The sequence below is a fragment of the Sorex fumeus genome, unplaced genomic scaffold (assembly GCF_029834395.1).
Source record: "Sorex fumeus unplaced genomic scaffold, SorFum_2.1 ptg000009l, whole genome shotgun sequence".
Classification (NCBI taxonomy): Eukaryota; Metazoa; Chordata; class Mammalia; order Eulipotyphla; family Soricidae; genus Sorex; species Sorex fumeus.
The window spans coordinates 9,246,303-9,264,944 of record NW_026606066.1 but is presented as its reverse complement, the minus strand read 5'-3'; the positions used below and the strand labels follow the sequence as shown (position 1 = coordinate 9,264,944).

The 18,642-nt window shown below is 38.6% G+C and overlaps 1 protein-coding gene across 1 annotated transcript in view; it reads right to left on the bottom strand.

Annotated features, from left to right (window-relative positions):
- Window positions 1-2,177, bottom strand: part of GALNT5 (polypeptide N-acetylgalactosaminyltransferase 5) — a 46,833-nt gene extending 44,656 nt beyond the window's left edge. Inside the window, exon 1 of the mRNA XM_056110206.1 lies at window positions 748-2,177. Within this exon, the coding sequence (XP_055966181.1) occupies window positions 748-2,177 (1,430 nt within the window). The remainder of the gene's footprint in view (window positions 1-747) is intronic.
- Between the last annotated feature and the right edge of the window lie 16,465 nt (window positions 2,178-18,642).

Here is an 18,642-nt window from a genome sequence, read left to right as displayed (position 1 = left end):
ATAAGATCTTCTGCCTTTTTTTTCTAATGTTCTTATTAACCTTATCTGATACATAAAAGGCTCTTTGTAAGTAATAAAACTAAAAATATAAGTGTTGATTATTATACTTTTGTATATCCTGCAGGTGTTAGTTGTTGGCTGATTGACTTTTTCTAACATTATTATTTCTGCATAATTGAACTGAATGATCTATCATCTTCATGTACAAAGGACATTAAATTTTAGAGAGTAAAGTCACTTTTTCGCTTGTGATTATGATGATCATAACTTATAATTACACGGAATTGTGGTTAAGATATGATTCCCAATGAGAGGTCCAGAAAGTGCTTTCCTTATTCTCCATTTCCAAATATATAAGTCATTAATAATAAAAAAAGTTTGAAAATTGGGAATCCACTTCTTTCTTGTCATTATGTTAATGGAATTGCATTTTGTCTTTACCATTAATAATATACCCTATTATGAATCAAATGAATCTCTTCATTTTAACAGATTTTCAGTGAAGGAAAGGTAATGGAACACAAGTACAAGACCAAAAGTTTTAGAAAAATGAATGCAGAAAGTACAAAGGTATACTGATATCAGAGTGTTTCTCTGATTGGATGACAAAATATTTGGACTGTGTCTAACAATGAATGCTGCTACAATTCTCTACTTGAAAAATCAGATGAAATTCTATAGAAACAAATCCCTGTACATGAACTAAAATACTAAAGGTTGAGGAAAAGGAAGAAAAGGGGATCTTACCCAGCTGGTCTTGTGTCTCCAATGGCTCTGTCTACTGGGATCAAATCACTGAGGTAGACATTGAAGTTGCCTTCCTTCCATCTTCTTTCTGCTTCCTTCTTCTTTCCAAGAGGAACAAACACTGGACGTCCAAATTGGCCTGGAGCTTTGTGGTCCCTTGGAGAAAGTGTCACATCGATTTTTAACACATGGTGCATTCCATGGTCTTCTGGTAAATGGGTTTTGATAAGACTTTGGTTGTATTCCATAGGCTGAGTCTGGACAGTTAAGTTGACTCTTTCTGGCTTCTGCCTACCAGCTAAGGCTTGATTTGTTTGCAACACTGTTCTCTGTAGAGCAAGTGAAGGAAGAGAGACTTCACTTCTATTTCCAGAAATATGTTTGTTTTGGACTTTACCCAGAACTATAGGAAATAGAGTTTTTAGACTGGGGACTTCTTTGGGACCTACCTTTTGCTCCTTCTCTTTGGTTATAATCACAATATGACTTTCAGAGAAATTGAGTTCCTTCCCTGCTGTCATTTTGTCCCCATCATTCTCTAGCAAGCCTCTAAACTCTGTCTCATTAAAAGATTGCTTCTCTAAGAGATTCAAATTGGCAAGGGGCTTGGAAAATGGGAGGCTCTTATGGAAATTTTGTTTATTTGCATTCAGTTCTTCACTCCGAGTCTCAGTTTTATTTAAGGCTATAGTGTCCCTAGGTTTTGACATTGGCGGGCTGGCAAGGTACTGTGTCTTAACTCTTGCCTGTGTTTGCTGCTCGGATTTGCCAGCATTAGAACTCTTAATCACATCCAGGTTCCTTTCAGCTGCTTGTTTTGATGTGTAACTTCTGGGTCTGGGACTCTTCGGGGCCTTTTGCTTTATGCCCACAGATTCCGTGTGTGCAGTGATTTCTACCAAGGGTGTCCCTGGTGCTGCCACAAGCAGGGGTTTCTGAGCCTCCTGAGCTGTGGTTTCCTTCGGATTTCCTTGGTGAGAGGTGCTCACTTGCCCTTCTGGTTTCCGGTTGGTGAAACTTACAGGGTGCTTCTGCAGTTCTGGAGGAAGCCACACGGGTGAAACTCGGCCCCTTCCTGGCGTTTTCAGCCCATTTCTCTCCCTCTGGGTTTGCGCCAAATCATGCTCAACCTCCATCACCCTCTTCTCAGTCTTTCTAAAGTTCTTACTGCCCCATAGACCCTTCCGGTAGCCCCTCATTGGGAATTTCATCTCTCTTTTGCTGTTGTAAAGTGTCTGTATTTGGTCTAGCCCAACTCTGAATCCTGTGCGGTCCCTTCGGACGATGTCTTCCTTGAGGATGAGAGTATTGATCTCAGTGAATGAGAGACGGAGAGCTGCCATGTCAAAGAGCAGCCAGATGACAGAAGTTACAAATATAAAAGCTAGGACGCGCCCACTCCCTCGGAAAAACTTTCGGATCTTGCTCATGGTACAAAGGCTTCCCTGGCAGCCTGTCCTCCCGTTGAGTCAGCTTACCTTGAGTGGAGAGGGGGCTGGAGTAGCGGTATTAGCAGCAGCGGCAGCAGCAAAGTTGCCAGAAAGGGCCCCTGCCCTCCCCTGAAACAGCAGGAAACAGCAGTCCAAGGGGGAACGCTTAGCTCCTACTGCCTGTCAGTATCTGCCTGCGTGGCATTTCACAGCACCGCATCTGTGCCTGCTGGGCTGGCCTCTGGCTAAACCCGGTTGCAAGCTGTCCCGAGGTCACTCCGGGAGCGAGTCGATTCGAGCCACCGGTCAGCTCAACATATCACTGGTCTTGCCTCTGGGAGCCCATGTTCACCTTCTACCAGCCCAGAAAAAGGTGGGGGCTCAGGCTGTGGCCGTGGTTTCTCTCCTCCCAGCTCAGTCTAACGCTGTAACTTAACACCGCCTCTCATAAGGAAAACATTTCAAGTCATTACCCAGAAAACTTCATCCAGCGCTCACCTTCTGTGTTATGGGAGAGCATGTGTGTTTCAAGGGCAATTAAACGGAAAGTAAACCATCTAACTTAGAAAGCATGTGTTCCTGGTTTATAACCCCACCTCCCCCATATCTGCTCATTAACCCTGTTGTACCCAGGTCTCCAAAGGATCTGCCTGTGTAACTAATCACTGACCTTAATGACTCTGCTTTAAGACTTAATGGCTTGAGGTGGGGGCCTCATGTAGCCACAGTACTGGAAGGGGGGGGGGGTGGTGTTGAATTATTCAGAAGCATTACTTGAGGGGAGGGGCAAGTTTCCAAGTCAACTATTCTTTCCTAAAAGCTAATCCATTTATTTTTATTATTCAATAGTCATCAAGTTCATTTATCAGATTACCGTGAATCTTTCTAAGCACTTGCTTTTTAGTATTAGAGCTTATTTGATCACAGACCAGTAGAAAACAGCTTGTAGATTGCCCCAGGTCCTGGCTCAGATTTTGAGGGCCAGGAATAGAAGGTCAGATCAGTGGCTCAGATACAGGCCTTATGTTTGAATTACTCTGAATCAGTACCTTGCAAGCTCTGGTTAATTGATGGGTAGGGAGTGAAGTCGAGTTGAGTTGGTTTGATAACTGTGTTTTTAAGAAGCTTTCTCTGTGTTTTCAATGATGAAAGTCGTTAGTTAAAAATGCCTTGCGATTGTTTTTTTTTTTCTGAACACTACCCATAATTTATGAAATTCCTTCCCAGAGTAAAACCTAATAAAAACAATATAGTCTTAGAATAAATACGCAGCATCTGTATTTTAATATTGTCTATTTAAACATTGTCCACGAGTTTGAGAAATACTGCCAGGAGCATTCTCCCTGAGGACTTTAGTGATCTACAGACAATTATGTCCTGTTTTAATTCAGTGTTCAATGGGATATAGTGCCTCTGTGTGGAGATAAGCTCAAATTCCCATAGATTTGGGAAAGGAAGAGAGAAGATTCTAAATTTGTTATACTTATGTACTTCCTTCTGCTAGATTTTTACTTGAAGTTTGCATTTTTGTCCCAAGGGAAGCAACCTAGATAAATGCAAACATTGGCAGTTCAGACTTTTCCTTAAGGAAATGTGTCTACCTCAATTCTTTGATCTTTCTGATAGCACAGCGGGTAGGGCGGTTGCCTTGCACGCAGCCAACATGGCTGACCTGAGTTCGATTCCTCCACCCCTCTCAGAGAGCCCGGCAAGCTACCAAGAGTATCTCGCCCGCACGGCAGAGCCTGGCAAGCTACCCATGACGTATTCGATATGCCAAACACAGTAACAACAATGTCTCCAATGGAGACGTTACTGGGCCCTCTCGAGAAAATCGATGAACAACGGGAGGACAGTGACAGTGACCTATATCCAATACTTGTGAGGAGGAATGTTAAGTAAAAGTTCCATAGTTTCTTGACTTCAATATATCACAGTCTGGGACTGGAGAAATAATATAGCAGGTAGAGTTCTTGCCTTGCCTTATGGTTGATATAGGTTCAATCCCTGTCTCTCCATATACCCAGCACCCTGAATACTTCCAAGAATGATCACTGAGTGCAGAGCCAAGAGTTAGTTTTGAGCACAGCTGAAAGTGACCCCGCAAAAATAAAACAAACAAAAAAGATCTCATATACGATGCACAATAAGTAACATGAAAAGATGCTTTAGATCTTTGGGAATGGCACTTAATTTGGAATTGCCTGAATAACGTTTTTTTTTTAAAAAGAAAAAGCTTAAGTTTTAGACTTAAGGGATGAGTATGAACAAACTCTGCTTAGATTAGGATCACTTGATCACTTGACTTCCCGTTAATCGTCGATTTGCTGGAGCGGGCGCCAGTAACGTCTCCATTTGTCCCTGTCGCGTGCTAGTGTAGCCCAATGGTGTCTGTTCGTTCTAGGAACACGAAGAGCCTCAAACCAATCGTTTATGATCTTGATGAAGAAGTCTGACCATCTGGTAGATGGGCAGCCACGCGGTCTTTTGACATCCCGTGGAATCCAGTCGGTAACAGTTCTAGTCCAGCGGTCATCTTTAAATCTCATTACATGATCAGCCCATCTGATTTTTGACACCTTGGCAAATGACAGCGTCCCTGATTCTTGATCGTCAACCGAGGTCGGAACTCTGGATTCTTTCTCTTATTTGAGTGGAACGTGATATTCCAAGCATAGCTCTTTCAATTCCTCTTTGGGAAACCCGGATAGTGTTCTCATCATTCTCACCTAGCTCAGATTAGGATCTAAGAAAAGAAATAGATTATAAAGGAAAGATAAATTAGCAAAACACAGAAGAAAAAAGAGCATAATACGATTTCTAAAAAGCAGTATTGGGAACAGTAGGTTTGATTTTAGACACTGTGTGTGTATGTTGCATCCTGAACACTTTGCTAAGCTTTTTCATCGACTAATCCACACAACAATCCAAAGGGAAGACACAATTACAACTATTATTTCACAATCAAGGAAATGTGACATAGCTTGTAGTAAATACGGGAAGAATTAGGTTTCAAACACTAGGCTGTGTGACTCTGCGGTCCAGAAGCTTAACCACTACACAGCACTGTTTCTCTACCTGAAGGAACTGGTAAGTTGGTTAACTTTATGTGTTTACTCAGCAGTAAGAACATTTTGTCTGTCAGGTTTAAGTGAGGGTTAGAGAAAATTATTCAAATTTCTGTTTTATTGAATGTGCCCTACACATGATAATCACTGCTGATACCTTTTCCAGACAGATGGAAGACATGTATGGGAGATGGGAGACCATGTATGATTGCTTCCTCTAAATTCAAATAATATGATTTTGAAAAGTCACATATAATTTTTTTGCTGCTCCTATTCTTTTAGTATGAATTTAATCAATAAATAATTCTTTACTCAGAACTTACTCCAAGCTCCAAAAACAGGTGACATTGTTTTTGTCCCTAATCACTCTAAAACTTAATCAAGCAGAACAGTATCAATAAAGAAGAGAATGACTATTTATAATCCATGTTCTGATGTAAACTGAAAGATAAATTTCCCTTGATATTAGGGATAAGTGTTTTGCATTGTGGTGTTGCCTTAAACATAAAAATAAATTCTTTAAAATATCTTATAAGATTTAAGACTTGTCCAACCACATCCATATCCCAAATGACAGATGGAATTACTCACATTCCTGCTAGAAGTTAGCACTTGTTATATCTCTACTATGTCTTCCAGTTTTTAAACACTGATCGAATATTACACAGAGTTGTCTATATTCTTTTGATATCAAAAGAAAGATCCCTTTCATCTCTCTCAGGCTAACTAACCAAAACCACAAATTACATGCAACAAGAGATAAAAATGCTTAGAAAGTAAGTAGATTTAGATGTAACTACTCTGGGTAAGTTATTTATTGATTCCAGATTAATTGACAGTCTTAATGTGTCTGTCTTCTAGTTATTGTAAAATTGAAAATAAGGGATTACAAGTACAAGAGGGACTGGAGATATAGATCACATGCATTATGTATGCAAAGGCCCTATATTTGAATCTTTGACACCATATGACATGCTGTGAAAAGGATATAACCCCTATTAAAAATACAGAAGATGTAGATAGGAATTCTCCAAAGTCTCCTACTAATAGTTGGGTGGATAGATCTGATGTAGAGTACTAAATGGCCCTTAACACGTCAAGGGTGATTTCTTGATCACTTGATATCCTGTTACTCTTCGATTTGCTCCAGTGGGTGCCAGTAAATTCTTCATTGTCCCTGTTGGTGCTAGTGAAGCCCAAGGGCATCTGCTCACTACAGGAACACGAAGAACCTCAAACTGTTTGTTCATGGTCTTGACAAAGAAGTCTGACCATCTCAGAGGTGGGTGGCCACGCATTCTTTTGACTTCACTTGGAATCCTGCTAGTAGCAGCTCTAGTTCAGTGATTATCTTCAAATTGCATTATGTGTCCATCCCATCTGATTTTCAATGCCTTGGTAAACAAGACAGTGTCCTTGCATCTTGATTGTTGATGGAGGTTGGAACTCTGGAATCCTTCTGTCACTTGAGTGAAGTGTGATACTCCAAGCATTGCTCTTTTGGTTCCTCTTTGGGAGACCTGAATAGCATTCTCATCCTGTTTTCGTAGGGCCCAGGTCTCTGAGGCGTATGTTAGCGCAGGAAGAAAGGTGGAATCAAAGAGATGTGTCCGGAAACGGAGGTTCTTCGTCTTCTTAGCTACTTCTTCGACAATCTTGAAGGCGTTCCACATTGCTCTCTTCCTCCTGCCCAGCTCAGGTGCCAGGTCATTTGTCATGCTGACTTCTCGACCTAGATACACACAACTGCTGCATTTGGAGATGTTGGTTCTATTGAGAGCAAATGCAACGTCAGGAATTTGTTCGTTTTTCATAAACATTGTCTTCGTGAGATTCAGTTGCAGTCCAATCTTTCCAAAGTCACAGTCAAAGCTGGCCAGCATTTGTGCCTCTTGGCTTATGTTTGGTGTTATTAGAACGATGTCATCAGTAAAGTGGAGATGGTGTAGTTGTCGACTGTCTATCTTGACTCCCATTTCTTCCCATTCCAGTCGTCCCATGATGTTCTCAAGGATGACACTGAAGAGTTTTGGTGAAATGGTATCATCCTGCCTAACCCCTCTCTTTAGGTAGATGATCACTTCCTTGTAGAATAGTGAGATCCTGGTGGTGAATCTGTAATACAGCTCACAAAGGATCCTTATGTATTGAGCTTGAATGCCCTGTTTGGCTAGGGCTTCAATGACCACTTCAGTTTCAATAGAATCAAAGGCCTTCTTTAAATCGATGAACTTTAGACAGAGCGGCATCTTGAACTCCTGAGAAACCTCAATGAGCTTGGTCAACGTGTGGATATGGTCAATTGGGCTGAATCCTTTTCAGAACCCGGCTTGCTCACGTGGTTGTCCTTCATCTAGTGTTCTGCCAATCCTATTCAGGATGACGCGAGTGAACAGCTTGTAGATGACAGACAACAGGCAGATCAGGCGATAGTTGCCAATGTCACGGATGTCTCCCTTCTTGTACAGTAGAATGGTCCTGCTGGTTTATACTGGCTCGGCTCTTCACATGCTACCTGTCTGAATGCAAGGTTCTGTCCCAATAGAAAATCAGCAGGACCGTTCTACTGTACGTCAAGATTATGTCAGATATAATATAATTACCTAATTCCCAGCATTCTCCCTGACTCTGCTCTTGGCCATTTTGTAACAGTCCATGAGGATGTCAGAAGTTGTTTACAAGAAACCCAGCTATCTTCAGGGAACCAGAAACAATTGGCAGGCCAACATAAGCTGAGTTGGTGATGGAAGATTCCAAGATGATCCTACTAGAGATTTTGATTTAAAGATGGTCCTTAGGGGCTGGAGTGGTAGCACAGCCAGTAGGGTGTTTGCCTTGCACGCGGTCGAACAGGGTTCAATTCCCAGCATCCCATATGGTCCCCTGAGCACTGCCAGGAGTAATTCCTGAGTGCAGAGCCAGGAGTAATCCCTGTGCATTGCCGTTTGTGACCCAAAAAGAAAAATAAATAGATGGTCCTTATAGTTTCCTGTCTCCCAGGAAGACTGTAAAAATTGTATATGAGATTCCTTCATCTATGATTCAGTTGTGTTTCTGCTGTTTCAAGTTAAGGGTTTGTTCCAGATTATCAATTGCCTCAACCAGGATAGAATTTTAAGTATTGGTTTCTCTTACCCATCTTGGTGTTCCCAGTTTTTCTTTGTTGTGAACTGTACTTGTCCAGGCTCAGTTGGTCTTCTAGAAAATTGTTCCACATGTAGTTTAATAATTGTGCTCAGGAAGGAGATGAGTTCAGTTTTAGGGAGAAACTTAATTTCTGTCCATGAACATTATTCATATCATATTCTTTAGACTATCTGAAGGAGCAGGTTCTTGCATTTGGCTTGCAAGGATTCAGCTGGATACACTTTTGATTCTGTTCCTGGAAAAAATCTTTCCACCAATTTTTTACAAATATTTAGTAGAAACTAAGTTCAATTGAGAGTTAAATTTATCAAATTGCATTGAAATTTAGAGTTGAGTTTTATCATATTTATAAAAAAAGTTCTATTGACTTTAGTTACAGATTATGTTTTTGAGTAAGATCTTTGTAAAATGGAATATTTGTGAGGCATAATCATGAAGGAGAACATGGACTGAAGGCCCACCACAGAGATTATATCGATTCTCTTCTAGGAACAATTATAAAGGCTTTAGAAATATGAGGAACACAAGACTGAATGGCATGAGAAGGAATTTTGTATGACTCATGGCTTAGTAATGTTCGACGGATAATTAAAATTGCTTTGTGAGTGACATAGGACTGCAGGATGAATCTGGGAAGTATAGAACAAGCACGATTTATATTTGAGTGCTGTATTTTTAGTTGGTTTGCCAACTTTAGCATGAACAAGAATCAACTAGTGGAACACTGGGTTTATGATTAAGTAGGTATGGAGCAGAGACCCATAATTTTCACTTAAAATAAATTTTCTTATTAATGATAGAAGCCTGCAGAGTACAGTTTAAGAATCACTGTCTTTGGAGGAGAATGAAGAGCACAGAGGATGAATAAATTTCTGAGGGATGATTATTATTTTAATTGTGGTGTTGAGGTTCCAATTATATTTGGTTAGATATATTATTTGTTAGAAGAATTGGTTTGAATTTTAAAAAACTAAGCCAGGGCTTGAGGTCTTTATGGCATCAAAAGCATATATTTGTGGTTTCAAAAGATTATTCTGATATTGCAGACACACAAATAATGGCTAGGAAACTAACACAAAGAAGGTGAATGTCATATATGTTAGAAAAATACTGAGAAACACCAGTAAGAAAGCAGAAAGACTAGAACAGAATAATGACAAAACTAAGGGTATCATGAGAGAAAGTATAAAACAATTGAATAATTCTAAGAAATTGATCAAAATGTGTTCTAAAATTAGTTCTACATATTTGCTATTAAGAGTTCTTAATACTTAATAATTAAGTGAAATTAAGTGAAAATATTTTTAATGAAGGAGTACTTCATATCACATAAAATCAACTATTGAAAGTGAACTGTTTGGTACCAACAATACATTTAAAATGTTATACAACAACTACCACCCTCCCTTTGAAAGTTTTCCCACTGAAAAAAAAGATCATACTCATTAAGCATTTATTCCCTGTGTTCTCCACCTTCCAGACCCTATTAACCTTTGCATTCATTATTTACCGATTTGGAGTGCTTCATATTTGTTCATAAATGAAATAATATTGGATGTGATCTTTAGTATATGTCTTCTTCTATAGGGTATAATGTATTCAAGTTTTATATATTATATATACAAGTATATAAATGTACATAATTTTCCATAAATAGATAATATTCTACTGTATCCATAAAGGCACCTAGATTTATTGCACTTCACATTGGAGGCTTTTCAGCTGTAATTTTTTTTGACAAATTGCAGATTTGTAGTTCCTCTCCATCAACAATATAGGTGGCAATTTTTAAGTAGATTAAAAAACCAAAAAAAAAAACATACTTCAAAATCTCTGTGTGCTTTGTGGTAGTTCTTATAATATTTCAAAATATTTGGGTAGAGGGGTTTAGGGCCACACTTGACTGTGCTCAGGCTGTGCTCATATTTATGACTACATTTGGTGGTGCTCACTCCTGGCAGTACAATCACGGGTCAATTCTGGCAGGATTACAGGGCCCTATAGAATTCCAGGGATTGAATCGATCTGGAGTGTCTGCAAGGCAAGCCCTCTACCTGCTGTACTATAGCTCCATCTCTACTTCAGACTTTTTCATTATTTTATTTGTTATAGCAATCGGCATTAGTGATCATTAATGTTACCATTATAATGTTAGTGCTGGAGTGCCACAAATCATGGTTCACTTAAAGAAGAAAAACAGTGTTGTATGTGTTCTGATTACCCCACTAACAAAACACTTCCCTTTCTTCTCTCCTTTCCTTTATCTTCCTATTTTTCTTGACACAAAAATATTGAAATTAAATTAAATTAAATCAACTATACAATAACCTTTAAGTGTTTATTTCGGTTGGGTCACAACTGGTAGAGTTGAGGGCTTACTTCTGATGTTGTAAGGGATCATTACAGGCAGACAGTGCTCAGAGGACTATCTGTGGTACTGGGGATCAAAACCAGATGGGCCATGTGCAAGACAAATGCCCTACCAACTGTTCAGCCCTGACCGCTAAATGTTTAAATAAAGAGTCACATGTCTCTTTATTTAAATAAAAAATCAGAAGTTATTAAATTCAATAAAACAGGCAGGTCAAAAAGCCCAGAAATTTTTAAGTCACTGATGAGAGAAAAAAAGTTCTATATATCTTTGAAAAGGTGTAGAGGTTTTAGTAGATAAAGCATGTTAGACAATAGTGAGGATCTAAAGTAGATAGGTAATGTGCTTAAAAATAAGACAAATTATTTATTTTAGAGGAGACTAGAGACACATTTCATTTAAAATTAAAAAAAAATTGGTTTGTGGGCTAAAACACCCCACAGTTCTCAGGGCTTACTCCTGGCTCTGCACTCAGGGGTCACGCTTGCATCTTTAGGGGACCATATGGGATCCCAAGAATTGAATGTGAGTTGGCCACGATTAAGGCAAGCGCCTATTCACTGTACTAGCTCTCTGACCCCAGTACATTTCATTTTGAAATTGTAATTGTTGTAGGGAAAATTAGGATGAATGGAGATGAAAATGTAGCTCACACTGTTCTCAGTGGCTTCTGTTTTATACAAGGAAAGGCAGATAGTATAAAGGGACTGGGTGAAATGGCAGTCTACCAATTTCCCAGATAAAGGTTGGAATATGTTGTTAGTAGTGGAAATTAATTACAATAATTCAGAATAAAAGTAAGGACTTTCAAAGATTTTTATGGATAGTTGCACCATTGCTGCTAATTTAGAGGAAAACACACTAGGAGATATTACAACAGAGTGAAGATGTATACAGTTGCCACAACATTCAGGAGGAGGAGGGTCAAAGCTTAATGAAGAAGCATATGGGGAGTGATAATTTCTAGTCAGTGTTATATGGACAGGGATGTAATGGAATACCTCCTGTGGCATGGTTGGATCTTAAAACACTAGTGAAATATCTACAAATTAGAAATGAATATAGGTACAAGGGTCTTTGTTGGTTTGGTGGTAGGAATCCTTTACCTCAGCCTGTTAGTGGCTTTCTTCTTTGAAATTCTATTAATAATGTAGTAAAGCCCTTCATTGCCTCTTTGGTAGAAATTGGATTAACTTTGGTTACTCTTTGACACCTCAATTTAAAGCTTCAATGACACATCAATGCTTAAGTTATGAGAACAAAAACCCGGGTGAGTCTCTTTTAGGCATGGCTAAAGTAAGATCATAGTGAAGTGAAATGGTTGATTGGTGCTTGAGCCTCTGTGTTGACCTTTAGGGAGCTCTTCCTGCCCACCTTGCTGCCTCCTCTGTTGTATTCCAGATGCTACCTCAATCATGCCCATCCACCAATACTGATACTTCTCATCTGTCCTACTGTCTAACCATCCTCCTCTGCCTACAATCTCCATTTTAGCTAAGGGAAGAAAAAGAAGGGGAAAAAGGGAGAAAAAGAAATATTGTGAGAGGGACAGACATCAGGCATTATGGAGGGCATTTAAGGGCATTTTTTCATGTGTTATGAAGAAGTGGGATGAAATTCAAAAAAATCTTTCAAAAAGAGCTCGAAGTTATTTCAAATACCCTCCCCCACCCACACCAACACAGTTCCTGCCCCCAGGAGAAAGATCAAAATAACTTTCTGTGGGATGAAATGATGTCAATGACTTTGGATCCAGTATATTATCATAACCTGGTAACAACTCTTCTATTTAAGGCTTGCTAAAGTAGTGGATTGGTAAATCAAATTGCAGCAAGAGAAATGAGAAACTTGAATTCAGGACCTTTTGGAAATTTCTGTCATTATCAAAGAAGAAAATATTAGCCCACATCACTCTACTATTTGAAAATAGAATAGAAAATAGACAAATGATATACTAGAGAAAAACTAACAGAAAAAAGTATAAGCAAACTAAGTTGAAAACAAATTAAGATAGAAAAAGAAGTGGGTCATGCTTTCAGTTTACTCAGAATATAAATTTTATTGACATTAACACACACTTTCATAGTTATTCAGCTTTTCTCATGCGGAAACACTCTTTTCCTTGGAAGTTGGGGATTAACTACTAAATAAGACTGGGAACATAGGACATAGGTTTATGTAAGTGTCTACCCATGACTAAACTAAGAAATTATATACAGATCTAAATTCTACACCTTATTTCTAGACAGATGAAATATGCCTGAAAACCAATTAATTATCCCTATTTATTGGGACTAGACTGGAGCCACACAATGAACTAGCACTTAAAAAATAGGAAGAGGAAGAGTGTGCCTATTTTATACATGTGCTCACATATGTGTCTGTATATTTCTATGTAAACACACCAACTCCATGTGTGATTTATGTTTGTTGATATATTCATATTTATGCACATTTACATTAATGAAGTTCATGGATCACACTCAAGCAAATATACACCAGATGTGCTGATTTTGAGCTCTGTAAGAATAAAAATTACTATTGAGAGATAAATAAAGCAGGGTTTTTCTGGGTCTTGGTCATAGTAACAGGTACACTAGGGAAGACATACATATGTTTTGCATATGTTTATTTGGGGCAAGGAAAGACTCAGGGGGGCAACATAATTGCTACACATTTGTGGAGGCATATCATGTGGAAAAAGAATTTAACTCATTCCATATGGTTCCAGAGGGTAGAAATGAGTCCAAGGCATAGCAGATTTCTGTTCTAAATGAGAATGACTTTCTAACAATTAGTACTATACAAAAGAGACATGAATTCCTTCTAAAAGTAGATAATGATTTGCCGGCTTTTGAAAAATGACATGTGGCAGAGGCTGTATGGCCATCTGTTACAAAAGTTGTAGGGGGCACTATTTGGTGGGGGTTTGGACTGGAGTCATTTGCTGAGCTTTCTCTATCCTGAAATTCAGGAGCTCTCTGAGATATGTAATCGAATTCCAAGACAAGTCCAATAATGAATCTGTCTTTTTTTTTTTAATTTATTCAGTACCTCAGAAGCTTTTATTCCAACTTCAATACTTCCTAGAGAGAATTATCTTCTCAGATTCCTGTTATTTCTACTTTTTTCCCCATTACCTTTTGTTTTGTGATATCTGCTCTTGTTTTCATTTCTTTACTTACATTTTCAGATCTTGTGCTGTAATGGATGAAATAAAAATAATGTTTTTGAGTAATTAAAATGAGGAAGAAAAATCTGAATCATTAGATTTTCTTTTCACTTCAAATCATAATCTGTGTATGAGTATGTGAATATGTGTGTTTGTATTTGAATTAGTTTATGGTATAGGAGTAGGATTTGTGTAGCCTGCAGTCAGCTTTGTTATTTCCTTGGGAATTAGTCTTCTGTATTTTTAACCTAGATGAGTCCTTATATAATATTTGAAAGTCAACTTAGGAACAATCAGATTGTAATAGAATTTAAAGGTCACTACAAAATAGGGCTCATGATCTGCGTGCAGAGCTGAGTAGAAGTCCAGAGAGTGTTGTTCCCAAACGTGGGCCCAGGGAGGTTTTAGGATATAGAAGATTACAGGTTTCAGCCAGTTTAGATAATATGTTTGACAATTTTGGGTTGATTGATGGGAGTCTTTGTATGGAACGTTGCGGTGTGGTATATTTTAAATGTATACACTTTTAATGAACCATTTTTGAAGAATCTCTGGTAGGAAGCTACTGAAGCAGTGCTCTGAGAGTCTAGGCATCATTCCCAGTTATACTTGGCCAACTAGGCCAGATGGTTCAATGCTAGGGCTGGCCCAGGGGTGCTGAGGTTAATCAGCCACTTTTAATGGCTACAATGCCTAACAGCTTCCTCTGGCATTTTGATGAGAGAAGGGAAGAAATGTTCAATGACCTATAATGTGTGAGAGAGTTTCATTATGTCAAATATTAAGCCTTTTCAAATGACCAAAAAAAGCCCATTGAAGAAAAATAGGTAAGATCTGGTTTGAAGATTTAAAAAAAAAAGAAATTTAAACATATCTCACACCATTCATAAAAGTAAACTCAAACTGGACTTTGAGGCTCAAGATCAGAACCAAATCCACAAAATTCTTTAAAGAAAAACATCAACAGAACTCTTGAGGAAATTGACTGCAGAGATTTAAAGAAGTGAGTATGGGAGGAAAGACAACACAAATAAAAATAAACAAATGAGACTACACATCAAATTAAAAAGTTTTTACACAGCAAAAAAATAGCTTTATAATAATGACACCATATAATATCAACATACTAACAACAACCATAACAATACACTAACTAAATGGAGAAAATATTTGCACACAATACGTCTGTTAAAGGACTGGTGGACAATATACAAAGCACTCAAAAAACTCAACAACAAAATATCTAACAATCTTATCTAAAAATTAATCCACATGAACAGAAACATTTCTTTTGCCAGGGAAGACATATAAAACAGGCATAGAATCTGCAGCAATAGTATAGCAGGTATTTTTGCCTTGCACATGACCGACCTGGGCTTGATCGCTGGCATCCCACCCTAAGCACCGGCAGAAATAATTTCTGAGTGCAGAGCAAGAAGCAATCACTAAGTACTGCTGGGTGTCCTCCCACAATATCTCCCATCCCCCCCCCCAAAAAATAGGTATACGAAAAGTGCTCAGCATAACTCATCACTGTATCACTGTATCACTGTCATCCCGTTGTTCGTTGATTTTCTTGAGCAGGCACCAGTAACGTCTCCATTCGTGCTACCCCTGAAATTTTAGCAAGTGCTACATAGGAGGCTCTTTCAGGGTCAGGGGAATGAGACCCATCATTGTTATTGGGTTTTGGAATATCAAATATGCTGCGGGGAGACCATGCTCCACATGCTCAAACGAGCCTCACGGATGAAGGAATTGGCAGAGGAACCCAGGTGTGTGGGACTGTGACTGAGATCTCCAAGCCTTCTCTAATGGAGACTAGGCCTCCTCCACCCAGATCCCCCATCTTCCAGTAGCTAGACAGTTACACCCACCAACTGCCCCGGTGCTGTGTAATCCCATCAATGGCCAAGCATTTGCAGTCGTGCGACCTCTTATTGTCTAGTTATCGCTCTCGGAGAACCCGGTAGGCTACTGAGAGCATCCTGCCCGCTAGCAGAGTCTGGCAAGCATAACTCTTGATTAGGGAAATGCAAACCAGAACAATATTGAAATAGCATTTCTCTCCAGTGAGAATGACATATATCAAAAAGCCTGGAAACAGCCAGTACTGGTGGTGAGAAAGGAATCCTTATTTACTGATGATGAGAATGTCATCTGGTTCAACCTTTATGAAAAGCAATATGGATATCTCTCAAAAAATAGAAATAAAATGCCCATGCAACCTAGTGATACATTTTTGTACCTACCATCAAAATACAAAAAATGTTAAAAATATAATTCAAAAGGATATATGCACACATATTTCCACTACAGTGCTTAGTGGAAACCAAGATATGGAAGCAATCAAAATGTCCAACTATGAATAAATGGATCAAGAAGTTGTGATCCATATACACTATGGCATACTATGAAGCTCTAAGAACAAAATCATGCAATTTGCTAGGGCATGGACAGAACTTGCCCAGGATTCTGGGTTCCCAAGCAGCAAGTCGGACAGAGACACAAAGATGATAATGCAAAAGCAATAGGAGTTTTATTCCGGTATACTAGGGTAAACTATCTCACCCACAGAGTGGTCTCTTAAGAATGACCCCGACTTCAGGCAGCAAGCAGTTTATATAGGGTTTGATTACATAAGCAGTACATGTTTTTTTGTTCCAAAAAGAAGCTTAGTTAGGTACCACACAAAGATATTTTGGTAAGAGTCTAGGCTAACAGTGGTTGTACCGCACTGCACTGTCCTCCCATTGTTCATCGATTTGCTCTAGTGGGCACCAGTAACATCTCCATTGAGAGACTTGTTACAGTGTTTGGCATATCGAATATATCATGGGTAGCTTGTCAGGCTTTTGCTGTGTGGGTGACATACTCTTGATAGCTTACCAGGCTCTCTGAGAGAGGCAGAGGAATTGAACCCAGGTCTGCTGGGTTGGCTGCGTGCAAGGCAAACACCCTACTCGCTAGTGGCTAGGCAACAATTAATAATTTTCAGTATTGGTACCACTTTTATGATTACATAGACTTCTCATTCTTTTAGGGTTAACAAAAAGCAACTTCTGGGGCATTGTGAGAATTGATTCGTTGAGACCACTTGCTGAGCCCAGGAACCTTCGCAGGTGGGCTTAGGTTGGCTAGTTACACATTGTTTTATTGCTGGGAAACTGAATCTGTTTCAGTTCCAGGAACTGAACCTGAAGCCCACCTGATTTTTCTCATTTCTGCCCCCTGTCATGGCATTGGTTTCACCCTTACACTAGAAGATACAATGCTAAGTGATTCCAGTCACAGGGAAGGGGATACCCGTGGTGTTGGTAAATGGGCACTGGTAGAGGGGTGGATGTTTGATCACTGTACAATTGAAACCCAAGCACAAAAATTTGTAAATCTACAACTGTACCTCATGGTGTTTCACTAACAAAAATTTTAAAAAAAATGTAAATAATGGAGAATGGGTACTGGTGGAAGGATGGGTACTGGATCATTGCATAACTGAAACCCAATCACAAAAATTTGTAAGTCTACAACTGTACTCATGGTGTTTCTCTAATAAAAATTTTAAAAAATTATCTCTCTTGCATGTAGGACTTAAAGACGCAAGAAAGCAGCAAAGGACCAAGGCACCAAAATGGAACATTTGACCCACAAAATTGAGCTTGTAGAGGGGAGATTAAAAGGAAGGGACATTGGGGACCTTGATGGAAGATGGGTATAATAACCATTATTGTAGTGTTGGTATTATGTACATGTGAAAACATCATTTACAGTATTGCAAATCTGTTCAATAAATAAGAAAAGGTTTTTTGTAAAGCTGCTATAAACAAGTCCATGCTATGAATAAATTATGGCTTAAATAGCCTCCATCCCCCAAATAGAGACCTGGATTTGAATCCTGGTTCTGCCCTTTCTACATGACAACTTTAACCTCTTTGGGCTGTTCCTTTCTCATCTCAAATAAGGAACATAATAGCAGCTACTTCAGAATGTTTTTTCAGGACCAAATTAATTGAACAAATCAAGTTTTTAGAAATGCACAGAGTAATACATAATAATTATCAATTATAATATTACTTGTTTTCTGGCCTAGCCTGCAATGAGCTTTTTAGATTGACTTTACACATCTGATAGATTTTTTATTATACAGTGTATTTTGGTACGATAAACAACATTTACAATTGATTTTCCTTCATTTATTTAAATAATTTCCTTTTCCATTTTGGCCTGATCCATTGCAGGATAAGTATATATGACAATACATAGACTTACCAATAACTGCCCCACAAATGCCTGTTACATTTTTCTATGAATATAAACTAAAAAATGCAAAATCATCCCCCATATTTCATGGATACATTTATTGATCAGCTCCTGGTATAGGTAACCTGTAATGTGTGCCACTAAAACCAAAGTGAAAATGGAGTCATCTTATAGTTTAGAAATTTAAATCTGTATACTCACTCATGTTCACTATTTGTAATAAGGATTATGTGACTTTATACAAGTAATGTGCTTAGGAAAATTATGATGAATAATACACAACCAAATGTCAGCTATGATTTATATTATGCTCAAGAGGCTATAAATAAACTATTTGGATTCATCTTATGTGTTGCTCATAGGAGGATTTCTTATGACTTAACCAATCTTAAGGGAACTAGAAGATGGTAATTTAGTATTCAACAACTTCCATGAAGAGAATGATTA